The 27,888-nt window shown below is 32.9% G+C and overlaps 1 protein-coding gene across 1 annotated transcript; it reads left to right on the top strand.

Annotated features, from left to right (window-relative positions):
- Positions 1-27,702, top strand: LOC146993043 (uncharacterized). The gene is made up of 6 exons (XM_085807665.1): positions 1-180; positions 11,792-11,959; positions 19,365-19,418; positions 20,596-20,700; positions 21,600-21,653; positions 27,596-27,702. Exons 1-6 carry the CDS (start codon positions 1-3, stop codon positions 27,683-27,685), a joined length of 651 nt encoding a protein of 216 aa, XP_085663791.1. The 3' UTR covers positions 27,686-27,702.
- The last annotated feature ends 186 nt before the right edge of the window (positions 27,703-27,888 follow it).

Below are 27,888 nucleotides of genomic sequence, written 5' to 3' on the forward strand. Positions count from 1 at the left end.
ATGTGGAATATACCCATGCAATCCCGATATTTTGGAACTACAGCTACTACAAATGGCACCATTCCAGTTATGGTAGAGGAAGAAGACGATAACCTCCAGAGGTCATCACCACCATCTGCTGCATCAGCTTCTACATCATTTTCGGAATTATCCCCTGTACCAGTAGTACAGAACCACTCTGTACAGAATAGGAGAAAAAACAAGAATCAGCCCTTATAACATCCGCAGAATACAGGAGTCAACTGCGCAGTAAAACACCAACACAGGGACCTAGACGTCAGGGAGGAAGTCAACCCAGTACCTCGACGGATCTCGAAAACAGTGAAAATTACTGTGGCTATTGCAGTGGGAACTATTTTGATGATACTGCCAGACAGAAGTGGGTGCAATGTGTTAGAGAGTGTAGTATGTGTCTCCATGAGGCATGTATACTAAATGGGAATCAATTCCAGTTTAGATGCAACAAATGTACATAGTTAAAAGAATGGATATATACTGTTGCATTGTTAATATGTGTTAGTTTCTTTTCCATAGTGCATTGTCCTTATTTCTTAAAAAAAAAAGCCTATGTTCCACATTGTACCTGCCGCCCCGAAGATACCTGTCGAGATCTCCCGTTAAGAGATCTAGTTAAGAGAGAAGTAGACATCTGGCTTTTATTGATTTTCATTGCATTTATATGACCTAAGTTGTTTTTCAGGTAAGCCAAATTTTCATAATGTGTTACTTATACAGGAATAATTATTTTCTGTAAAAATAAATGATAAAATCCTCAAATGTCGACCAGTTATTCATAATTTTCCCTTAAGGTGTTGATATGTCTCTGAACGACGTTATTAAAAATTTCGAAGTAAATCTGAAAGAAAATAAAAGAAATTAAGCAAACAAAAAAGAAAAGAAAGTTTTTCACAGACGATTAAGTATTCAGACGTTCAAGAATGAATGATGTTTAACTATAAAGCTAGTCGTACTTTTAAAATTGCATCCGATCATCCATTACGCCATAATGTTCAGACAATTCAGTGTTTCTCATTCAATTAATTCAGTTCTCACTTCGCAAGAAGGCAAAAATACGTAAAAACTCAAAATATCTATATTAAAAATTACGAAGTAAATCTTAAATACTTATTTCCTTGAAAAAATTCCAGAAAGGATTAAGCAAGATTTAATTCGCAATAATAAATGAAGGCGTTATCTTTGTTGTTGTGAAGCTAAGTTTTTCTAGATTGGCAACAAATCCACTATCCTGCTGTTTCAAATGTAAACAAGCAATGGCTGCCATTAAAAAAATATTAGGATTAGCGGCACTTAAACAACTTTAAAATTGTTGATGATTCTAAAAATATTGCATACAGATTTACTAAAGGCATAAAAACCATAACTGTAAGATAAGAACAACATAACTCAATCAATTTTAAAGCAAAAAGTGTACAATTTACAAACATATAAGAGCAAAGAAACTGAGATCACTGAGCCGGGTAACATAGTGGATATATATATAAATATATTTATATAAGTTTGGCGCGTGCGATTGCAACCAAAATACAAGGTGCACATCTACGTGTTATAGTAGTCCTATATACAAAATTTCAACGTTCTGAGTCTACTCGATTTTGAGTTATGCTGTACAGAAGCCCCGGTATAAGCAAAACTCTTTTTAGGATTGCTTTCGGTAAGCAAACATAAATACATATACAGGTTTTTCGTAAAAGTGCAGTGGTGTAAACTATTACAAAGCAAAGAATATATGTGTTAGAAATCTCATGAAATATAATAAAATGCTTTCAAATTCACTGAAGTTTTTATTTAAATGTAAAAAAAAAATATTTAAATATATATGTTTATTTAAATGTAAATATATATGTATATGCAGCACTCTAATTCTGATTTTAATCCTTTTCAGACTCTTGAAAAGATTACAGCTCTCTGTAAAGAGGCGGAGGGCATGCTCCAATGTGCAGCCTCGCTAGGTAATTAATAGTATTTTTTTTTTGGCATATGTAGTAATTTAATGTTTTATATATATTTAGTTTGATTTTCTTCTTTTTTATCACATTTTTTTATTACAATCAAGGTGCATTATTTTCTGTTTGGCTTTTGTTAATCTTGTAATGATTATAAATGTTTGAATATAATGATGTCTGAAATGCACTGAACCATCTGTTAATGAATTTATACAATTTTTGATTATTTCCCTCTTCTGAGGATGTATTTGTCCTAGAGACAAGCAAGTTATTGCCTAATATATGAAATAAGAACCGAGTGCCAAGAAAAGTTAAGCAAACTTTTTTTTTTAAAAAAGCTTTCTATGAACAAAAGGCATGTCTGGTGTTCCTGTTTTAAAATTCTGTGGCTTCTTGGCAATCAGCAGAAATTTTATCTTTTGATTTAAGTTCGTGTAATACTGGAGACTAGCAATGTGAAATAAATTAGGCTAGCAAAATAAATTCATAGTTCTTTGTGGTGCACTACACTTTAAAGTCGGTATTTCAACAAGAAAAGTTGTATTCAGTCTATCTACGCCTAAAGGAGTATACAGATAAAATTTTGTAAAAATTGTACTTACCATTTCAATTCTGTGGGTGTTCCATGAGGTGGAATTGCAGTGAAGCACGGAAATTAGTAGAAGCTTATGTATAGTAATAAAAAAAAAAACACTGTATTATAGCTGTATACATGGTTTTCTTGATATGCACAACTTTCTTGAATATATATGGATAAACGAGATAAATATATGTATATACACAGGTCCTATATTAAAAAATATTTACACATTTTTCGATTTCGTAGCTTCGTGAAATTTTCAAAGCATGTCGCATCTTTTTGATAGAAGTACAAACCAACTTTGCAGGTTTTGAACAATAAACTTGTTTTGTGTGGCTTCTGTTCCGTGCAACAATATGTTTAGAATTCCAAGTAAAAAGAAAGAGAAAAAGAAATTCTTTCCTCTTCGGAAAGAGTTTTAATGCCATTTATGGAAAATTAATAATAAAAAAAAATTAACTGCAATTAATATTAACAATAAAAAAATAAGCTAAAAATTATACATGCACAAAAAATATCTACACAATTATTATAATAAACGGGAATGAGACTTAAAAGCGATAGCAAAATAATTCGCGCAGCTTCCCTAAGTAAAGATGACTCAAGCTACTGATAAAATTCCCACCTGAAAACTACTCACAAAAATTTCAAGATGTCCATATTAGGGCTTACATAGCACAAACCACACCTCACCCCTCAAAACTGCGTCATTCTGTAAAACAATGTAAATAGTAAACATATACAACAGATGTTTTCTCCTAAGACAGATGTTCTGATACGTAATAGCATGAGATCGCCAAAGGCGCAGTGTTCCCGCTAATGGAACACCCCACTTTATTTCATGATTCTGCACATGCTTTTTGTATGAAAAATGTAAAAAAATATATAACAAGTGATATAGAGTACAGCCATCAAAATTATACAGAGTTTGTTTTCAAACAAATTTTGTTGCGTCACCAAAAAATATAGAAAATAAGTGGATTTTAATAACACATCATAAATGAAAATTCTGGGTCTTTCCGTGATATGCTGCCATCTACTATTTAAAAAGAGAAGTTTGAAGTATATTATAAAGGCATTTTTATCCATTTACGGTTGAATTTAACGGTTTCAGAATGGATTTAATTTGGGGGTTCCATGTAGTGGAACACTGAGCAACAAAGGGTTAACAGGAATAGCATCAGTAACCGTTTGAATGCAAGAAAGAGCATCGGCTGGTCAATTTTCTACACCGTTCACGTGTTGAATATCAGTATCGATGACACATCGGCAAACTTGATTATAAAATATATTGTTCATTCTGAAAAAACACTAAACTTTTCTGAATTCTTTCCATTTTATACGCAATAAGTTGCCCCCCCCCCATGATTATTTTCAACCAAAAAACATTACCCATATGAGAAGATACGATGCAGTCCATCAAAGTAAAGATAATGTCATCAGCTGTGATAAATCGAGAGATGAAATTTATGGTGACTCGCTAATGACTGAAAAAGAATTTCTGGATTTATTGGCAGATTCTGAATTGAATCAGTATTTGAAGGATTTGAATGAAATTCCTTAAAAACTTTGTACATATTTTAAGATTTTATGGATTGGATTGAATTATTATGGCAAATCACACGAGGGCTATCTGCCTAAAGGGAGGAATGCCTTCGTGGAAGACTTTCTAAGGGAAACTGGCTCGTATACTTGTTACACATGGGGAAAACCATGAAATCGACAATGCAGCCAGCACGTTCTGAAGCAAATGCGCATTTAGGAAGGTTGCTAGTCAAATTAGGCTTTTTTAATCTCTTGTAAAACTCTTTATGAATGACATATTCATTGAGAGATGAGGAAGCAGTCAAAATATCCTATACATATATATAGAAAATAGTAACTGAAATCTGACAAAATTTGCATAGTTTGCGCAGCATTACCTAAAGCAAATGCCATGGAGTTAACAGGAATAACTATTGCCAGTTTGGGTATGGCGTCTTTATTCATTGGCATCTGGTCATACACTTGAGGCATAAAGCCAGAAAATTTTCTTTATTGTTTAATTTTGACGTAAAATCATATTGATGCCTCATTGGATAGTTGTCTGGAATAGTGACAGAATTTAATTTAATGGTAGTTGTTGCAAGGTCACCAAAGACCCATCCGATTTGTTTTACCATATGCTGAGAGCTACTCCAGCAGCTTTTAGAAGGACTAAAATGCCTTTTTGTACTAAAGTGAAATCTGGTTTTGGAGCAGCGACTTTATGAGGCACTAAGGCATCTAAACTTAGCAGCTACTGGAGAAACTTAAGTTTTGATTATGTCTGTATTTCATGGGTATCCATATCCAAAACCTGTTTTAAAACATCTTCAAAGAAAGAATCCTATTTTTTAAGTAAGTATATAAATACATGTAAATTTTATAAAACTGTAATTTTGGTTGCAATATCTGGAGATATCTCACCATCTGATGCAGCATTAGCTGTCAGTTGTTTTTGAGATTTAAAATTAACAGCTTCATTAATTCATTTTCTTCAAATTAATCATTTCTAGATTATTATTAAACACCAATTTGTAAAGAATAAGCAGATTTTTTTTGGGGGGGGAGCAGTTAAAATCCTGCAGCTTCTTTACCTTCCAAATCTTCTATTTTCTACTCCATTTAGCATTTATGTTTTGAGAATGCCCAGAAAATCATTTATGTCTTGCTGACTATGAGTTATGAAAGTTATGGCTTCTATGTATGATCTCCACTGCAGTTTTGCCTACCTGTCATTTTACACGGGAAATTCAAAATATCCAGACCGATCACATCCATGCTTTCCTTTATACGTTATTCTCTGGAGATCAACTACGTAGCAAGATCACTGTCCCCTCTTTTAGGTTTGGTTTTTCAAGCAGGCCTTTGAAGTATATAATTATGAAATAGAATATTGTATCTGCCCTCCTTCATCCTCTGGCATGAGCATTTAATAAAGATTTGAGAGGCTATTGGGTGTTTCAAGTTTTGTGCTTGAAATTTGCATACAGTTATGCTTTCGAAATTAGGTACTGCTTCACAAGAGGGCTTGATATTCCATCAAATGCTTCTGCTCTGTGTTGCATAGAGCATATTGCATATAGTGTGTCAAAAAGAGGGATCCATCCTCCTATTAATAAAGATGTTCTATGTCAGAGTTGTTCTTCCCAGACATTCTTATCTTGTGATTTTATACTCCATAAGCTGCAATAAAAAAAGTAAAATTTTTAACAGATAGTGGTGGATACAGCATATTTATAACATTCACAAGAATAGACAGTATTTATTTAAGCACAGACAGCAAAACTTACAGCAAAAATCTATTTTTTTGAGACTAAGATTTGAGAAGCTTCAAACAGATTTTGGGAATTCCGGAAGGCCTGAGTATCGGAGCGAGAAATTTCTGGTATGGTGTGGTTCCGAGGAACAGCCGAGCAGTATTTTCCTGGATTGATTAAGGAGCCTCTGGGAAGTACATAACATAGATTGGGAACCACTGCTTTAGAGATTAGAATTTGCTATCAAAATTGTGTTTCTATTTCTGAGAATTTTACATAATGTAAGGTATATACTTCTGACATAGCTATTCGCCCGCCCACGACGCGTGCGAATAGCCAATAGCCGACCGAGTTTTTATCACGTGTCATAATCAGAAAACCTTCTTGCTTACCTGTTTCAATGTGGCATCAGAGATGAGTTTTTGCTTAGAAATATCATAACTGTATACAGCAATAAAATAAACAGCTTTGTTCACGCCATACTGTATATTTATAAATCAATGATCCGACCAGTATATCCATATGCTTCACCTATTTATAACACCGTAAGTAATAGGAACCTAAATAAATTACAGTTTCTACGAAATCAAACTTTCTGCCTTACAAAATTCTCCTTATTTATTATAAATATTGGCTATATCATGTGTAATAAGAAGCTCTATAAGTATCCCAGTATTAAATACACCAAAAACTAACTTCAGCAATATAACAACTTCTAAAATAAAGCAGTTGACTGTGAAAGACTATTCAATAAAATACAATTACGAAATTTTGGAGGAAAGTTACAATTGTGTCATACAGTAACCATATATTGAAGTTTAATTAAATTACCTTTGCATTGACTTCTACTTGTTACATTATTTTTCACAAACACTGCTATCACAGATAAGCTGAGTGGTCAGCGCACTGCTTTGCAAATGGAAAGGTGGCAAGTTCGAACCTCACCATGAATCATTATATTCTTATTTTACCTATTATTATTGTTTTCATTTCTTACTTTATTCGTTACTAGCAGCTTTGCTGGTGGCCTTCGTCTGGCGTTTAAATGTACCGGAAAATTGGCTGCAGGGAACACCAAACGTTAAATTAAAAAACTGCATAGAATTTTACTCTGTAGAAAAACTTCATAAAAAAAGTTATTACGTATAACAAAATTACAATGAAATAAGCAATATCCCTTAATACAAATATTAATTATCCTAATAAATAAATTAACCAACTTCCCTTTGCAAAATCTTAAGAACTTAAATGGTATAAAGGAGGTTAAGAACTTTGTTTCCTAAAAATACCACTCAAAACTTTTCAATATCTTAAAAACAGTGAAATGAGCAATAAATAACATAAAAGAATACAAAAACAAAAAATTCTGAAAAGCAAAGTATAATTAATGATATTTTACCTTATATTTTCAAGAGAAAAAAAATGGTGCTACTTTGGTAGATGGTTGCATCGATTTTTGGAGATTTACATTGTTGGCGCGGTTTTTACAGTCATCAGCCATCTTGAAAAATGCTGTTTTTACGTATTTTTTGCATAAAGTATTAGAAACTTTAAAAAGTAAATATTGTTAAAAATAGTGGATTAATTTTTTGTTGAAAACGTTGTTTTTTAAGATGGCTGACAAATGTAAATAAATACATTTACTAAGAGTATAAAATGCTAAAGTAAGGTTAAATTATTACTTTCATATAATAGAATAAAATCACTGCTATAAAAACATTGCGCCAGCATTTAATTGGATTAAAATATTACTTAAATTGAATATCAAATTAAAAACATCATACCAACGTTTAAAAGAATTAAAATATTACTTAAATACTTTAAAATAGGTTTTATAGGATTTAATTATTTAACATTAAAACATATGTGGCAATAAATATCTCAGGAATTTTTGAAAACGTATTACTTTTTTTAATAAAAGTTGAAGTATACAATTATAAAGTAAAAGAAAATGATGTATTTACATTTTTTTAAAGTATTTTACCTGTCGTACATTGATAAGTACCACACACATCTCTTGCACTTCATTGAAGAAGCAATTAGCGAGGTTTTCTCCAAAAATTTAAAATAAATTTCCTCTGAGGCTATTAATAATTTATAAATAAATCTTTGATTAGGAAAGCCAGGTTGGCCAAAATTAGGTCTCAAATGGCAATTTTTTTATTCCAATACCAATAATTCTTGGTAATTACCAATAAGAACATTCATCTTCGAAACGGACATATCCATTCCATTTGAAACCTGAGGAATTTGAAGAGATGAATAATAAAATTTTAAAATGGCGCGGTAATGCACAAATATTCAGTAACTAATCAGGGAGCTGATTACATCACGCATAGAATTTAAATAATCATTCATAATAAAATCATTTTTAAAACAAATGCAAAATTAAATTTTTTTTTTTGCGGTTTTTCCTCTGCTTAATAATTGCACTTCGTAGTAAAGTTTCAGCTATAAAAGCGAAGATACAGCTGTGTTGATGCTTATATTACAGCATCACGTGATTTTTGTGCAAAGTAATTCTGTTGGTTAAACACACTCTTCGCAAGCGTACTGGTTTGGATGCTTTTACGCTGGTAACGTAAAAGCGCGTTCGTCAGCTACGTTTCGAGCGTACTCGTGTGGACGGGCCTTAACTTGTGTTTCCATGTCTCAAAAGTGCGACTTGACATGTATTAGATTTATACATAGCATTCTTCTAGCATACATATTTCCAGCACGCAACCTTTTAAAGTTCGAGTTTTGATTAAAAAAAAAAAGAAAAAATGTAGGCAGTCTAACTAGGCCTAGAGAGTACAGAAGTAAAAATTTTGTGAAGATAGCACTTATCATTTAATTCTGTGGGTGTGCTTAAAGTGGGTGCACTGATTGAATAGAGTTTCAAAAAGAATTCTGAAACGAGCTTTGCTGTCAATGAACTGACCGATGAGATGCGGAGAGCAATCAGTTGTCCTAGGTTATCTGTGAGCCCGGTCTGGGCACACCTAGGGTTCGCCGTTTGGTTTTAGGCAAGATTTCAAGGTAAAAATTTAAAATTAGTATAGAATAAGGAGATTAGTATTTAGCTAAAAAAATAACATAGAAATTTCTTTTCAAACAAACCTTTTATACCCTAAAAAAGTCTGGAAGATTTCTTTGAAAAATAAGGGTCTTAAAAAACTAAACATGGCTAAAATATATGGACTGGTTTGTGTTGAGCTGCCATCTACTGTAAATAAAGAAGGTTCAGTGTAACCTATAAACCCTTTTTAACTCAATTTTTGTGTGCGTACAGAAGGAAACTTTTAGGTGTGTCCAGACCGGACACACTGTGCCGCAAAGCTTAAAAGACATTAAATAATGAACAATATGCACGAATCTTTGCCTGTTTCTCGGTAACCTAGAGTCATCCAATTTTGAATATGGTAGTCCTTCGCCCGAAAATGGGCACCAGGCACACGAACATTTGCATTTTCCGTTACTTAAATATGCATTTTCTAAACATGCAGAAAATCTTTCAGTGATGTGCACGTTAGTATGCCTCATGCATTCAAAACTGCTATTCATTCAGTAGCATAGTGAAGCTTTGTTTTTTCATTTAACATTGGTATCCCAAATATGAAAAAGTAAAGCCATGAAAACTTAATAATAAATACCATAAATTCAAACATTACTATTTATAATAGGTTTTGGATGTAACACGTGAACACGATAACTGATTTTTGAATGGTACTAAGGAAGCAGCGCTGTCAGTTGCGAATACTATTAAGAAAGTTGTAAAACTTCATTTTGGGATTAATGTTGTAAAAATAATTTGTGCTCTTTAAATTTTTGGTTCATTTGAAGCAGAAAACTTGCTTTCAGTTAAAACTTTGGTGTAACTGTTGAAATAAATGTTTGAAAATATATTTTAATATTCTTACAAAATGTCCAGCTGCAGTAAAATAGTGCAAGGTGGATTTAGGGTTGCTAGAAAATGGCAAGGGAAAGCAGGTTGCCTTGGTGCAAAATCTCTTAGGCGAAAAAGTTGGCAATATGCCGTGGACTGACAGAGAACATTCTAGAACAAATTCTTACCGATTTGGCACGAATGTTCTCGAAAGGAACCTAAAAGCTATATAACCCTGCCGGTATGCGAAGTAGTAGTGTCTGATAGTCTATCGAGTTGATCTATTCTAACGTCGAGGTGTCTAGTCTGAGCATCGCGAGTTGATGCATCGAGTGCATCACGATTCGTAGCTCGGAGAGTCTCGATAGTACTCTCCGAGAACAAACCGAGTCGGGAGCCATTCTCTGTTGCTTCACCGTGAGGCTTTCTTTACCATTATAGCTTTATAGCCTGAAGCCTGTGTTGCTGATTGTTTTAGCGTTATTTGTCGTAGTATTTCGATGACTGTAAACATGTTTTTGGAGCTGTCCTGAGTAATATTGTCTCATAAATTGTGTTTCTATTCTTTATCAAGTGTTGTTATCCAAAATCTAAATCCACGAACTCGTAAGTACCCAACAATATTTTGATGACAATATTGGAAGAAATCAAAAGGTCGACAGATTTCGTTGCCATATAGTCAACTATTAATTAGATGCATTTTAAGAAATAAGGACTAAATGCTGATTTTCTCCTTTATATTATGCTTTTCATATTGTTTTTTTATAAATATTCTAAAAATGCAGTAACAACAGATATTATTAAAGGGAAGGTCTCTCAATACCATTTCTGTTTGAAATGGAAATGAATGGAATTAGAAGAAAAATGTGTGTCAAAGTAAGAGTGAACTGATGATACAAAGAAAGTATTGATAATTTAAAATAAATTTCCCTTTTGATTTGTTTACAATTTTGGTTTTTATTTATTTATTTACTTTTTAAATGAAGTGTTTTTCCCCCAAATCCATTTCATTGTTAGATTCTATGTTAATGTTAATTTTTTGTTGAATATGCATTTTTGTTTTATCATGCACTGTGTACATACAGTTCAATGAATTTTTTTTTTTCTTTTTTTTAAAGTGAAGGAAAGTCTGCCAGGACTTGAAGAGGTAAGAACAATTTTCCCTCCCTTAACATTTCTCTAAAGCATGTCTTTAAAAAAATTCATTAATTTTGATGTATTTTTATTTTAAACATTCAAAATATATTTTTATTGTTACAGCAGTATTTTTAGCAGTGGAAAACATAGTATTTTTCTTGAGTTTTGTGTTTAGGAAATTCCTAGCAGATTTATTATTCTTTTTAGTATGGAGATTTAAAACTCGGAAAAGTTTCAATTTTTATTAAACAGGAATATTATCAATGGTTATTGAACATCATAATACTATCTAAGCAGTTTCTCTTTTCAAATTTTAAAGAAAATTTACCTTATACACTTATGTATTGCCTGCACCCAAACTTTTCAGATAAAATTTATGTTAAAAAAGTGACCCACACAATGTCTGCACCCCCAAAAATTAAAGAATTTCTTACTTTAAAATATTTTTTAACATTCCCTTTTTCCCTTCAATCAATATCATTAGTCCATAAACATCTTTAGAGAAAGAATATGCATTTGTTTTGTCTTTGGTTGATGCCAGGATGGAAAGAGAGACTTTCGTGGCTTTCTGGTATCCTATAAATCTGTGTAAGAAAGCCTAAGATTTTCCTATAAATCTTTGTAAGAAAGTCAGTTCAAAGATTTTAAAATATCTTACTCTGTTGTAAAGCTGTGAGCAGCTTGGAAAATGATTTACTTTATTCTGTATCCTAACGGAGTTTAAACCCCATCTGAGACTTTAAGTAATGACCGACATAATGCGTCATTTGTGCAACTGCCTTTCTCATCCAGCTATAACATCTAAAGAGTAGAAAGATTAAACACGAAAGACATGAAAGATATTTGTCTTGATTATTTACTGTTACTAAGATCTTTGTAAGATCTTTTTTGATATAATATCTTAGCGGCACATTATTGCTGCACTATTGAAAGTTTCTAAGTATGTTTGTTGCTTTTACAGTGGGCGGCATCTCCTCCACCTGCACAATCTACTCCTGCTTGTCCACCACCTCCACCTGCACCATCTTCTCCTTCTTGTCCACCACCTCCACCTGCACCATCTACTCCTTGTCCACCACCTGCACCATCTACTCCTTGTCCACCACCTCCACCACCCTGCCCACCTAAGGTAAGTTTTATGCATCTTCATATATATTACAAGGAGTATGATTAAGTATCTGTCAATTAAGCTTTTGAATGTTTTTAATTCATAATTTAACTAAAGTTCTTGAGATTTGATTATCAGTAGAGATTTTTTATCAGTAGTCAGCTTAGTGTAGGAGCTTTTAGAAGACGTCTGTGCTTAGTTTTAATTTCCCATCTGAAGTGAAGTTTCGTTTATTGGGAGTATTGTTTTGTTAGGTTAATGTTTAAATAACATTAAGTATAGTAACTTTTTTTAATATTTCAAGTAACTTGGTTACTAGAATTTTCATTAGACTTAGTTTTAGAGCTTTTATTAGACATCAGTTTTTTGTCTTAATTTTCCAGTTGAAGTCTTGAGTAAGAGCATTGTTTTGTTGTGTACATGTTTAAATAATGTAATTATAAATAATTTGTAATCATTTGCTTGCAATTTCTATTTGTAATAATTAAAAATCGAGAAATCTAATGTTTCTTCATGTGTCCTATACTTACCAAAGATAAATTAGTTTTGAAATTTCAATTGTCTGTGTAAGCCAAAAATTTTTGATGGATTGTTTGTTATGATGGTGCTTGTATTCTGTACTCAAATTCAATATGATTTGCATATAATTTGAGCACAAAAGGTATATTTGAGATTAAACATTTGAAAAACAGGGTTCGTACGGTTCTTTAAAGTCCTTAATTTTTTCAAAAATGATTTTTGGTCCTTAAAAGTCTTTAATTTTGGCCAAAATGAATAAACGGTCCTTAATTTTGCTCATTTGACATTTCTTATCATTTCTAATGATTGCCATTCTATGTGTGAATTGCGATTTCTCGTGAATATGGAATTAAAATTGCACGGCTCTTAACCAATCTGTTGACGGATTTGGGTTGCAAACGATTAAAAAAAAAAAAAACCCAATTAGCTACCCGAACGAAAGTATCGGTGTCTGATTGGCTATTCACCCAATCTTTCGAAACAGGTGTTATCCATAAATTTAGGCAGATTGTAACGAAAGTGTGAAGCCGGAAGTTCTTTATGAGGCGAAAGTGATGATGAAGGTGCTCGAGAAAGAAAAAAAAGGGTGGGGGGATTCTGAAAATATTTGTCAAAATTAGAGCAATCCCAACCTGGAAGGCCACAACCCTTCCGACGCCAATAGGAACGAGATGCCTGGAAAGTGCATTTTCAATAAACTGTGGCTTCATCAAGCTGACTACAAAGACTGGATATTGATGGATGACAATCCTTATAAAGCTAAATGTGGTCTTTGTCTGAAACAAATTGAAATTTCTATAATGGGAGAGTCAGCGCTGAAAATTCACATGAAAATTAAGTTTCGTTTTATCATTTCAATTTGTTTTACACGGTTTTGCGTAGCTTAATTTCTGTGTTTGTTTCAATTAAGCCCTAAATTAATTTTTTATCACCTTCCGCGGAGTTTATTCTCTTTTGCACATACTATATATATGGGATATCGGGATTATGAGTTTATTTCTGAAGAGGGTCTGTTATCGATTTTGCGGGAAATCTGTTGGCTCCATTTCGATTTTAGGTCGCCAAGGGCAAATTCGGTAACACTAGCCGAGAAAAAGTGAAGTTCGGAAATACGTTTTGAAGCTTCAATAGACAATTAAGTATTTGTTTTAATCCTATGCTGTTGATAGTAATGCATTATTTTTGCTAATGGCGATACAATTATTAGTTGAAAACAACTAACTAATTAAAAAATTTTTAATATTTTTAAAGCTGAAAACAACTAATTGAAACTAAGTTTCATGAATTAAGTAGATGCAAAATTAACTCTCATGAATTACTAAAAATATTGGGTAGAGGTTTAACTGAAAATATACATTCTGTATTATATATATATATATATTTATACAGTACAAAGTCCGAGGTCGGGACTTCGGCTATCCCAGATTTGAGATTTTTCTGGATATTAGATCATTTTAAATCTACTAAGATGGCACGTAGAAATTATAAAATTGAAAATATGAAATCCTGATTTATGAAATAATGAAGCATTTATGATTTAAAGGGTATCAAAATTTACAAAAGAAAAGAGCTTAATATTTATATGTTTACTTTATTAAACATTTCTTTCAATGTGAGTTGTTTGATTTGTTTTCTCTGCTGATACTGTACTAGTATCACTAGTTCTCTGCTGATACTGTACTACTCTCTGCTGATACTAGACTAATACTATAGACATATTTCTTCTTGAGTCATTAAGTCCATTGTTCAAGTCCTGTAATTGCTGTGTCGAGAATTCTGAATAACTTGTCAATCAAAATTTTTTCTCGTTCAGTAACCTCTCTGTTACTTTCTTCACTATCGGTAGCTGTATTTTCTGGATTTAGAACCATACTACAGATTTCGCCCTCCGTTAATTGATTGATGATTGGGGCATTATCATCGCAATGAAAAACTTCTGTTTAACTTCCCTAAATTCTGCCGCCTGGTGCGAATGCGAGCTCTGGCGCAGGTTCTGGCTTTATGTGAATTACAAATCAGTTAAAATCATAAAAACAACCTTGTATTTTGCGGAAGTATATAGATACAAGTTGTTACTAAATACAAGGTTCTTTTTACGATTTTGATTGTCACATTAGCATGTTTCTCTTCTAGTCTAATAAATCAGTTATTCTTAATTCAAATAGCACTAAATATAATCATTTGTCCTATTAGTATCATTAACAAAATCTATTTTTAGCATAACAAAAGAAATTTCTGTTAAATCTCCCCTTGTCAACATTTTAGCGCATTAAACTTAAATCTGTAATCGGATAATACTCTGTTATTTGGCGTCGCTGCATGATTCATCACTCAAGCTGTCATCCGTTGATAAACATGCGGTGATGAAAGCAAAATACAATAAATAATGATTCGCGATTTCGGCATCAAGGATATAAAATATTAGTTGGTGTAAATATAACAAATGTTTCGGTTTGGGATTATGCCAAGCAGATACGCAGCTATGGAGTCATGTTACTAATCACACAAATTTATGCTAAAATAATTATTTCTTCAATAATGAGATATTTTATTTAGCGCCAAACTGAGATTAAGAATCGGGATTTCCGACATGTTTTTTTATGATGAGGAAAAAAATCTAATGTGTATGCGTCAAGCATACCCCTTCCCTCCAAAAAGCCCTAAAAAATTGGTTGGTGGTGGCTTTGAGGTCCGGATTTTAGATCGTTCCGGATATTGGATGTCCGGATCTCGGAATTTGTACTGTATATATATACTGTACTATATACTATATATATGTATATAGTTAAAAATGTATATTTTCAGTATGCATTTCTTATTATATATATAGATGTCTTATTATATATATATATATATATACATTTTACGATACTTAATTTTACTAATGCCTTGCATATAATGCCCCTTTTAGCTGCAAAACATCTTTCCCTTCTCAACTGCAGTTTGTTCTAACACTATCATGAATTTTGTCAAGTTAGAAGAAGCGTCTACTTCAGGAAAAGATGTAACTGCTAATTCAACATCAATAAGTGTAAAAAATAATAAAATCAATTCTTTTCTTTTCAAATCTGAAGTTACAGATGCAGAAATATTGTGGTCTTTTAAGTGCATCAAAAGCCACTATTCTTTTAAATCGTGCGATGATATTGGGCCGTTATTCACTAAAATGTTCCCGGATAGTTCCATTGCAAAATAGTTTTCATGTGGTAAAAAGAAATGTACTTATATCTGTTATTTTGGTCTTGGCCCTTATTTTAAAACTTTGTTACTAAAGCATTGTAAAAATGCTGAGTTTTTTACATTACTATTTGATGAGACTCTTAATCTGACAAATCAAAAGAAGCAACTAGATATTTATGTGAGGTACTGGCATCAAGAAAATAAGGTCAGAACTCAGTACCTTACTTCTGCATTTGTAGGGCATGCAACAAGTGAAATTATTTTATCCAAATTTTATGAATGTGTTGAAAAACTAGACTTGTCAAAACTTTTACAAATATCGATGGATGGTCCTGCAGTAAACTGGAAATTTTATGGTTTATTGCAACAGGACTTGACAAAGGAATATAACATTCAATGCTTGACATTAGGGACAAGTGTTTTACACATTCTTAACAATGCTTTCAAGCATGGGATGTCATCCACTGGCTGGGACATTCCATCATTCTTATCCTCCTTATATTGGATTTTTAAAGATTTTCCTGCAAGACGTGAAGATTTTTTAAGTATATCTGGCTTAAAAAAGCTACCTGTGAAGTTCTGCTTTTACCGATGGTTGCAAGATGTTCCAGCAGTTGAAAGAGCCATTGAAATATGGGATGACTTGCTACTGTACATTAAAGAAGTTGAAATGAAGTTTAAAAAAAATTTCATCGAAATCCTTCTCAAATATTTTGGAGGCAACTAAAGATGAAACATTTCTTATAAAATGAAATTTTTTCCTCTCTCTGTCGAAAATATTATTGCCTTTCTTTGAATATTATCAAAGTGATAAACCACTTATTCCCTTTTTTGCTGAAGATATCTTAAAACTTGTAAATGATTGCCTTCAGCACTTTAAAATTTTGAAACTAGAATATTCAAAAATGCCGCAAGAAGGACATTTCACAAGCTGAAAGTTTTGCATTGAAACAAGAAGGTCAACAATGTGTCTTAACAATAGTACAACACTTAATGTCTAAATGTCCAATAAATTATTCTCTTAATCGAAATGCATCTTGTATAGACCCGCGATTGATGGTTATAAAAGTCCAGAAAAAGCCCAGAAGAAAATGAAAATAGTTCTACCGGTATTAATGCAAAATAAACTTTTTTTACAAGATGATTGGGATGAAATTCTGCTGCAGTTTAAAGAGTTTCTAGACAAATTCCTATTCTTTTTTTTTTTTTTTTTTTTTTTTGTTTGCTGATAGGTCCTTAATTTTTTATTTGATGGTCCTTAAAAGTCCTTAATTTTCATGTAAGGAAATGTGTACGAACCCTGGAAAAATATCTTCATTTTTTTTTAAACTCTAAACTACATACAAGTCATATTTCTTATTACGAGTGTCTGATTCAGAATCTGTTAAGAATTCTGCAAAGAAGGATTAAAAATTTTTTTTTCTTTCATATTAACATTATACTGCAAATCCTCAGCTAGTTGGGAAAACCAGCAAACTTATTTAAATCCATTGAAGGCACTAGGGCTGGAAGAGTAGCAGGGGCCGAGTCCCCTTGGCAGTATAGAAAGGGTTCGTAGCGGTCCTTACAAGTGCTTATAAGTCCTTATATTTGAAAATAAAATATAAAGGCCCTTATAGGTGCTTACATTTTCTGCAAAGCCCTTATTTTTTGTTTTTAGTGCTTATTTTTTGCTTTTAGTGCTTTTTTTTAATCCCCCCTTTTTTTTAATGAACGTGCATTTTTCCTCGTACTAAAGCAGAAACTAAATAAACAACTTTTCTTCCTTATATGCAACGTCAGATGGTGAATCATACTCCCGGAAATTGCTTCCCCCCTTTCTCTGCATTAACGTAACCTATATTACGCACGAGATTACAGACAGGTGCACGTCGTTCTATTGGTCAAAGAATTGTAAAAACGGTAGAAAATTCGGTACATTCGGTATTCTTTTCCTCCCATCAAATACTACACACGTTTGAATTTTTGTCAAGATTTTAATAATTTGCATTCTCGTTCCGCGTGGTCAGTTTATTATGATCGTTATGCTTATATTATGAGTATATGCATGAATATTTATAATAATATAGTTGCAGTAACTGGTGAAGTATAGATAAACTTCCAAAAAATGGGTGTGTTTTTACACATATTAGCTTTCTAAGGAATAATATTCGGAATGGCTTAAATAAAAGGAAAGTAATCAAATAATCAAAAGAATTTCCCCCCCCCCCACATCATACAGTACGGAGGTTGGGAGGTTCTTCCCTTTCTCCCCAAAATCTCTAATATTGAAGCAGCGGAATTTTTTTTTTTTTTGTCACTGTCCAATCTGGATTGAATAGGACTAAAAGTTTTTGCGGTCTACCCAACCTAAGCGAAGATTGATTCTATTCCGGAAATTTAACGCAGTCTGTTGAAAATTAGAATCGGAAACACCCCAGATTAGTAAGTCTCTTTCTTTTCTTTTATTTTGTTCTTTATTCTCCGAATACCGGCAGCTGTTGATTCCGATTGCGTAATATCACATGTGGAAGATTACGCCACACGTATTGCGCAATAACGTTTGCGGTATTTTGCAGAGATAATTAATTTTGATGTTCAGTCTGAGATTTGTTTATGAACACTTAAAAGAGTTTTTACTGTGCTTTCTAAGCAGAATATTTCTCAGTTCAGTTGGTCTATTTTTATATGATGCACATATTCAAATGTCAAAATCATTTATTTAGCCGAGGAATCTAAAGAACTGCTACAATCCCCCCCTCCTCTTTTTCCAGTTACGCTCGACACGGAATATTCGGCAATTTCCGAGTATGCTGGTTAGTTAAGCTTTTACTGTTAAAGAATGAGTGCATGAAGCAATTTCCTGTCTCCTGATTTCAGAAAGGTACCTCTTTTTTACTTAAATTACTTTACTTGGAATATATGTTAAGGGCAAACTGTTATGCAATGAAAATTTAGAAAATGTTCAAAATTTTGATTTAAGTTAAATTATTTAAATATTAATATGAGTGGAAAAATAAATTGTATTTATTATTAGGTGCCAAACGAATAAGTTAATATGGCTTATTATTATTTATTTTCTATATTTTGAACTGAAATTTCATCATTAAATGTGGTAATATAGTTTAGTTCTGCATAGTTTTTTTTCTCTCATTGTAAACTAATTCTGTAAATTGAACTGTCATTTAAAATTTAAAAAAAAGTTAATTGTTTTCCATGGTTGAGGTAATGCTCATTTTCTTAATAAATATTGCATTGCTCATATTTTAAATTACAAGTCTAATTTTTCTTTTAAGGTTATGCAGTTGTGTATAATGTAATTAGTCAAGTGCTTATTTTTTCCTTAAAATGTGCTTGAAAAGTGCTTATAGGTGCTTATTTTTTTAACTAAAATGCGGCTATGAACCCTGATAATGTAATTAGACAAGTGCTTATTTTTTCCTTAAAATGTGCTTGAAAAGTGCTTATAGGTGCTTATTTTTTTAACTAAAATGTGGCTATGAACCCTGATAGATGTCATTAATGTTAAGAATATGATTATGGTTAGTTTATTTTCCTATGAAATATATATAGTTACTGAAAGTTGGGAAAATTTAGGAAGCAGCATTTCGTTCATTTCGTTCTCTGATATGTGGTACTTCCATACTTCCTTACTTTGTTAATGATATGGGAAATGTTTAAAATGTTATATTTTGAAATTTATGATCTTTCAGATTTATAAATGGCTAATTAAAAATTTTTGTTCCAGCACCGGCCAATTACACGGTCCATAACAAAAGGTCGGGCAGGCACGTCATTTCTGGTAAGACAAATGAAATTTATGTTTTTTCATATTTTTCAATTTTTAATGAAGGAATTTTGGGTTTTTACATATTTTTCTCTTGCCACAAAGTGAGAACTGAATTAAATGAATGAAAAATATATCTCAAATTTGAGGAATTAAGTATAAATTCAAATGCATTAAAAATGTGTATAAATGTTCCATACAAGAAAGTCATATTGTGTTCACATCAAGATTTTTTTTTAATAAGGAATGCATAATTTTCCTAAACACAAATATACGATAGCCAAAGAAATGTATAAAATGTTATATTTTGAAATTTATAATCTTTTGGATTTAAAAATGGCAAAACATGAATACTTGCGTCATTTAAAACACTTTTTTAAGTGGAAGACAGACAAACAATCGTGCAAATAAAGGCCAGAAAAAGGAACTTGGCTGGATTTTCAATATAACTAGACTTTTGATGCAATTTGCACATGAGTGTCTTCAATTTTAACTGAATTTTTGAAACAAAGTCTTGAATTGTATGCAGGTCGGCTTATATTTGGAAATGTCTGGTACTCTCTTAAATGATTTCTGCTGTTCCTTTAAGTATTGTTTTCTTGCTTTTATTTCAGTGTTGCAATAGCAATTATATTTTCTCATTTATTTTTATCTAGTAAATGTTTCAAATATCATATAATCTGTGTTTTGTACAGTATTTCATAATTTCATTTCTTGTAGTGTTGTCATGGAATTGTATTGTTGAAATGTGCCTGATCTTAAAAATTTCCGTCAAAAAAAAGCTCTTAATAACATTAAAAGAACATAAAAGCAGTGTCTTTAGTGCAGTAATCCACCTAAATCCATGATTTTATGCCAATATTTTGGTAGTTTTTCAAAACTTTTGGCCCAGAAACTTGGTGGCTGTGAGTCTAAAAACATATCAACTTCATTTTGGACTACCTGTGTGGAATGGAAAGCAGCACCAGCAAGATGTAGCTGCAGTTGTAAAAAGTCTGGGAAAGCTCAAAAATTCACATCCAGCAAAACAACTGCTTGATAATTTATATTAGCTTTTATCTGATTTCAGTATCTCATAAAAGCTCTCATATGTATTGTATTGAAAGTTGAATATGTATAGTTATTGTATGAAATTGTATCTGTCATATGTTATAGTATTGAAAGTTTGTAAGTATGTTTGTGTCTTTTACAGGGGGCGGCATCTCCTCCACCTCCACCACCCCCACCATCTGCTCCTAGGCCGTCACCTCCACGATCTGCTCCTAGTCCACCACCTCCATCTCCTCCACCACCTAAGGTAAGTTTTATGCATCTTCATATATATTATAAGGAGTATGATTAAGTATCTGTCAATTAAGATTTTGAATGTTTTTAATTCATAATTTAACTAAAGTTCTTGAGATTTGATATCAGTAGAGATTTTTTATCAGTAGTCAGCTTAGTGTAGTAGCTTTTAGAAGACGTCTGTGCTTAGTTTTAATTTCCCATCTGAAGTCAAGTCTCATTTATTGGGAGTATTGTTTTGTTAGGTTAATGTTTAAATAACATAAAGTATAGTAACTTTTTTTTATAGTTATTGCAAGGAATCATTCGTTTTATAGAGATAATGAGTCATTCGTGGAAATGTACAGCTGTAATATCTAAAGATTAGAAAGATTAAACACGAAAGACACGAATGATATTTTTCTTGATTATTTACTGCTTATAGAAAGATCTGTAGGTCTTTTGTTGTAATATCATAGTGAAACATTATTGCTACACTGATCTCATGGATATTTATCTGGTACCTCTTTAACACAATATATTTCAATTTTAAGCATTTTTGAAATCCAGATGTGTTTCCTATTTGAATGCTTCATGCTTAATTTGAGTGGTTTAGTAATATAGAATGAGTATCAAAAACAGTATCAAAGTAATGTCCCATCCATCAGACTCCAGTTTTCATTCCCCTTTCAAAATCCGACATACGCAGTTCAAGAAAAATGCACACAGATTTGTTTGAAAAAGCTTAGAAATTTACATCGAACAACTCGTAGTTTTTTATAATTTATATTAATTCTACTTGATGTCCGTACCTCCTAAAAACTGGCATACAGTTATCTCAAGATTTTTCATACCTGATTTTGAATGTAAGAAATATTTGTAATATGTGCACTAACTATTAAAAGCTCCTAAATACATTTGTTTCTCTTACAGGAGATGATGACTTCCAGGCGGCGGCGGCGGCTCCCAACTCGGGTCAAACCGCCCGTAAGTTTTATTGATTTAACATAGTTATTTAGTTTCAGTGGTTTTAGTAGACATCAGTACTTAGCTGTAATTTTCTAAAAGTTAGTTAAGTCTCATTTGTTTGGAGTGTGGAGATATTGATTTTTGTTACTCGCCAAGATTTTTGTTACTCGCAAACTGCATGCCCAAATTTCTAGCTGTAACTGTAGCGGATATTTTCAAGATGCGTAAAAACACTTAACGCTCTGTCGCTGCCATGCTTGGTCCGATTTATTCTCCGACTCAAATATCTTCAGTGTTGATTTAACGAGTAGTTATGAAGAGTAATTGTTGTGATTAAAGGTTTATTATTTAAAATCGATCATCTGTATGTGTTTATTCAGTGGTTCTCAACCTTTTCACCAACGTGTACCATCCAAACAAAAACTGAAAAACTTATGTACCACCACTACATTTTACAATGATTATTTTTCAGTTTCTCAATAGAGATATTAAGAAATATATTTTGTCATTTTCACAACCTATTGGCTGTATGTATTTAATATGCACACATAAAAATGTTAGATTAAAAATTGGTTACGATTTTAATTATCAAAATGTCCTCTAAATAGCTTTAACTTTACAATTTAGTCAGAAATTTGGCTGTGCTTAAGATATTTGAATCTCTTTATGTTTGGTCTTATTTCACTTAGTTTTTAACCATAAATTAGGATCCACTTTTGATTTTATTGTGTTACTATTTTCAAATCTAACATGGAAGAAAATCCTTGTTCACACAAATCGGTTGTGAAAATAGGGCAATAAATTTAATATCTTTATTTGAAAATGCATTCTTCTTCTTTTTTTTTTTTTTTTTTTTTTTGGGTTTAGCCAGAAGTTAACAAATGTGCTATTTTTTAAATCTTCAGTTAGAGTTTGACCACAGAAAATTTCTCTCAATTGTTCTTTTTCCAAACGAGGTAAAATTTCAGGTAGATTTGAGCAAAATTTCCTTTTTCGTACTCCTTGGGTAAATACATGTTGAGATTATTTATTAATGAAAAACAATGAATTTTATTGTTGTACGTTAATTTTTTTTATTTCAAATTATTTTAAAATTATTTTTCTAAAAGGTGGTAAAATGTTGAAAATATTATTACATAATTCTTTAATTATTAGCTCGAGTTTTTTAACAGAACATTTATTGGTAAATAAATTAACACATTATCCTTGCAATCCTAAATTTTATTCATTTAATTTTCCCAAAATATCAGCTAAATATGCTAAACATGCCAACCAGAATTCACTAAATAAATATTTTTATAATTCTAATTTTTAATCATACAGGAAAATTTTAATTTCTGATCAAAGTTTAAACAGAAGATTTAAAACTTTGCTTCTGGATAACCACCTTACTTCAGAGTATAGCAAAAGCGTTTCATGTTCGTTGCCCATCTCTTGGCATAAAATCATAAATATTCTCCAATTTAAATTTTATTCTTCAATTCTTCATTTTTAATAAAATTAATAGTTTTCACAGCTTGATTCAAAACAGTTTCCAGGTTTTCGGGGATTGTTTTAGCTACCAAAGCTTCACAATGAATGAAGCAGTGAGTAAATTTATTTCAGGTGCGATATTTTTTATTTGAGAAATAACACCCGAATGTTTCCTGTTAAAGCCTGAGCTCCATCACTGCATACAGCAATGCACATATTCCAAGAAATATCATTATCAGACATAAAGTTGTCAGTTACAGTACAAAGTCTTTAATCCGGACTTGGCGGTTCCAGATGGGATTTTTCTGGATAATAAATTATCAATTTAAATCTGGTAAGATGGCATGCAGATATTATACAATTAAAAATATGAAATCATAATTTATGAAATAAAGAACAATTATGATCTAAAGGGTATCAAAACTTACAAAAAAAGCTTAATATATATTTCTTTACTTTATTAAAAATTTCTTTTAACGCACGCATGCATAGAGTGTTTGTAGATTTGAGGTCCGAATTATAGATCATTCCGGATTATAGACGTCCGGATGAAAGACTTTGTACTGTACTTTGAAAATATCATTTACAGTTGCTCTGTAATGAAGACATTCTTAAAATAAATACTGTTCGGGAATTCACTTATCTTCTTCAAAACGTATTTGAACTAATAATTGAACAGAGTACGTTATATCAGTACTTTCATCCAACTGTAATGCGAAATACTTGCTGTGTTTTATTTTTTGAACAAGTGTCTCTGTTATGAATTTACTGGATCATTTGATAACGTAATATTATTAAGTTCATTAGTTTCTTTTTCGTTTAATAATTTTAAAACCATATCTTTAGCTGCTGGTAATGTAAGGTTTTCTCCAATAATGTGAACCTGCCCCCATTCTTAACAATTCTAAGTTCCAAAGGTTTTTTACTTGAAATAATGAAAACTTTCATTACTTGTTTACTATTTTTGAACTACGAAAATTCGAAAATTTCCTCTTAAAATATTCTTTAGATTTATCCTTTAAATTAGCATGCTTAGGCTCAACTTTCATGACAGTTCACTGCATAATTTCATAACAGTTCACTGCAAACAAAAGATCAAGGCTGAGATTCCATTTTCATCTCCATTCCAAGGAAACCGAAATGATAGCTTTCATTACATTTTCCATAAACAATTTGTCATTTCTATTTGATATTCTTAGTGCTAGTAGATTGTCCTGGCTCCATTGCACGCGAATCCACACTTTTCACTTACTCAATCCTAGCCATATACACTGGTGTGCAAAAATTAAGGGCAATTAATTTTTTCAATATAACTTTGTACAAAAGCTTTCGAAATCAACACATTTAATACCGTAAGATCCCCAATACGTAAGGACATGAGTAATGTAAGCAACACTTACTAAAAGAGAAATCAGAGGGATGAAAAGAAGCTTTATTGAAAAAGTAGCATGGAGCGCAATGCGGCTGAAGGCCGAAACATCCCTGTGATGGGTGTCCAGCAAGAAACATCCGGTCTTTAATAGGGGATATGATCTCCCCTGACTGCTAGGCAGGTTTCACAGCATCTGCCCATGCTGAGAATGAGGGTGTCAATGAGTTGTTGAGGCATTGCTGCCCATTCATTTGCAGCGCCAATCGAAGCTCCGGAATCGTTACTGGTGGTAAGGTACGAGCTGCCAAGTGTCTGCCTAGAAAATCCCATACATGCTCGATGGGATTGAGATCCGGAGATCATGCCAGCCAATCCATACGTTCAATATCCTCAATCTCTAAGAGCTGTTCGGCAGCTACTGTGCGATGACATGGTGCATTGTCGTCCATGAAAAGGAACTGCGGACCCATAGCGCTTCTAAAAAGACGCACATATGGAAGAAGAATCTCGTTACAATAACGGGTCCCGTTAACTGAACCTGCGTTGAAGATGTGAAGGTCTGTACGACTACCAAGCATGATGTCTCTCCAAACGAGAACTCCGCCACCTCCATACCTGTCCCTTTCAATGATGTTCGAGGGATGATTGCGGCTTCCCCCGCTCTCTCCAGATGAGTATGCGATAAGAATCGCTACTCAGACTGAATCTGCTCTCATCTGTAAAGAGTACTTGTCCCCATTCATTGTCTCTTCAATTCCGGTGTTCCCGGCACCACAGAGAACGCCTTCTCCGATGGGCAGGCATTAGAGGTACACACTGTACAGGGCGTCGTGCAAACATACCACCACCGTGCAGTCTTCTGGCCACGGTAAAACGCGATATTGGTCGTCCAGTCGCCTGAGTCGTGTGTCTAGCGATTTCTCGCACTGTCTGCCGCCTGTTTCTTCTGGCCTGTAAGGCAATATACCGGTCATCTGCGGGTGTGGTTCCTTGTGGACGACCACTACTAAAGCCCCGGATAGCTGTTCCTGTAGTTTGAAATTGTCTCCAAAGTCGTGAAACGATGCTGTTAGCAATTCCGATCTCTGCAGCCACACTTGTCACACTGCGGCCTTCCTCCAACTTCCTAATGATTCGACCTTGGGTAAAAGCATCCAGATGTCGTCTAACAGATTGATTATTCGCCATTTCTCGCTGAGGCAGCAACTCGGTGTGATTTTAACTGCTATATGGCGTGCAATCTCTTTGCCAGAAATACTGATCTTACAACAACAACATGCTTTATACTACTCAGACACTCCCACATTACGTCTACCTGCATATCACGTTACTTAATCTCCTGATTGGTTTTTCTGTCCGCTCTGCCTCTTCGTTCAGCTGATATGTTAGTTTTTCGACTTCGTCCTTAATTTTTGCACACCAGTCTATTGTTTCTTACTGATTCTGATTCTGTTCTGTACGCAAATTCAATATGATTTGCACGTTTCGAATCAACCATTTGAGAAATATTTTTATTTAATTCTAAACTACGTATAAGTCATATTTCTTTTTATTAGTGTCTGATTCAAAATATTTTAGGAATTCCCCAAAGAATGATTTTTTAAAATTCTATTCATATTAACGTTATACTGCAAATCATCAGCTAGATGGAAAAACCAGCAAGAGTGCTTATTTAAATCAATTGAAGGTGGTAGGGCTGGAAGAGTGGCAGGGGCTGAGTCCCCTTGGTAGTAGTGATGTCATTAATGTTAAGAATACGATTATTGTTAGTTTATTTTCCTATGAAATATTTATGGTTACTGAAAGTTAGGAAAATTTTCGAAGCACCATTTGATTCAGTGGGTATCAGTGGTCAGTCTCATATGTGGCACTTTGTTAATAATGATATGGGCTGCTTTGGACTTTTTGTACTTAAATTTTGCAAGGAAGAAAATGTAAATGAATGTAATGCAAAGAAATGAATGAAATGTTAGATTTTGTAATTTATAATCTCTTAAATTTAAAAATACCAAAATAAAAGTATTTGGGTCAATTAAAACATTTTTGTAACTGGAAGTATGTATATCTGTGATAAACAGACAAACAGTTGTGCAGGTAAAGGCCGGGGAAGGAATTTTGCTGGATTTGTGTTATAAAAAAGGCTGACAGAACATATCAAAAACGCTGAGATACATGACCATTATCTACGGAATCACATCCAAAAGGAACACCTCCATCTGATGGGCGAAGTGGTTCTCGAGAAAATAATTGCAGATGCTCAGACTGGCAAATATTGGTCCATCATGCTAGATTGGACTCCTGATGCAAGTCTTCAGGAGCAAATGTCTATGATAATACAAATTGTCAATGTTTATGTGACAACGGTTGAGATTTGTGAGCATTTTGTTGTCGTAGCACAGGTTTGAGTTTGACAGAAGAATGCTTAAAAAAGCTTGATAAATGATATTTTCAAATACAAAAGTGCAGAAGGCAAGGATATGATAATGGATCCAGTATGTAGGGACGGAACAGTGGTGTACAAAACGCATACTCGAGCTAAATCCAAAAGCATTTTACGTTCCATGTGGTTATAACAGCTTAGTACACAGCGATATGGCAAATTGTTTGACTGCGGCTATCGACCAGGGATTTTTCATCAGATTTACTTGGTGTTTGCTGGGATATGCTCAAGTGATATGTGAAATTGTTTACAGTGGAGCCAATCTCAGAAACACATTGTAAATGTCGAATAGATTCCGTTAAAGCTGTGAGGTTTCATCTAGGATCAGTTTATGGTGCATTGATTGAGGTCTCCGAGAGTGCAAATGATAGAAAGGCAAGAACGGAGGTTGCCGGTTTGGCAAATCAAATTAAACGCTACCCTTTCCATGCCATCGAAACGATTGGCACTTTGAATTACTAGAGAGATGTCCTGCATTCAAAAAACTTTCTCCAGTCTTATTTTTTGTATATTGCCAAATTTTTGTGGCATTAAATCAATTCATACGTTGTTATTTATGCTTGTATCTGTGTTTCTAGTGTGCTAGTGTTAAATTTTTTAATGTTCCTGAATGCAACTTTTTTCTTGAACTCCATGTTAAAAGATTTTATTTCTAATTTAAACATTTTATTACAGCGCCGGCCGTGGACTAGGGTGATGACTAATTACCAGCCGGTGACTAGGTCACAGGCTAAAGAGAAGGGGTGCCCAAGGCCTTATTTTTAAGACCTCTCTCTCTGAGGTAAGCTTCATTTAATTTATGCATTTTATTTTACGCAATTTTTTCATTATTGCTAACCTGTTGTAATATATAGTGAATAATTAGGTACATTTGTGACTATTTATTTCTATTTGTATATTATGTTGTGAAGCTAAAAAAATTAGAAAGAATGCAAACAAGTAAAACTAATAATGAAGGATGTCACTCA

Source organism: Stegodyphus dumicola, chromosome X1 (assembly GCF_044657685.1).
Source record: "Stegodyphus dumicola isolate Sdum_Otavi_A_Nest chromosome X1, ASM4465768v1".
NCBI classification, from domain to species: Eukaryota; Metazoa; Arthropoda; class Arachnida; order Araneae; family Eresidae; genus Stegodyphus; species Stegodyphus dumicola.

Excerpts from the sequence above, each read along its gene's own strand:
- LOC146993043 (XM_085807665.1), top strand. The coding sequence starts at position 1 with ATGTGGAATATACCCATGCAATCCCGATATTTTGGAACTACAGCTACT. Across the intron at positions 20,701-21,599 it reads CATCTCCTCCACCACCTAAG|GAGATGATGACTTCCAGGCG; the intron begins GTAAGTTTTATG and ends TTTCTCTTACAG. Across the intron at positions 21,654-27,595 it reads CAACTCGGGTCAAACCGCCC|CGCCGGCCGTGGACTAGGGT; the intron begins GTAAGTTTTATT and ends ATTTTATTACAG.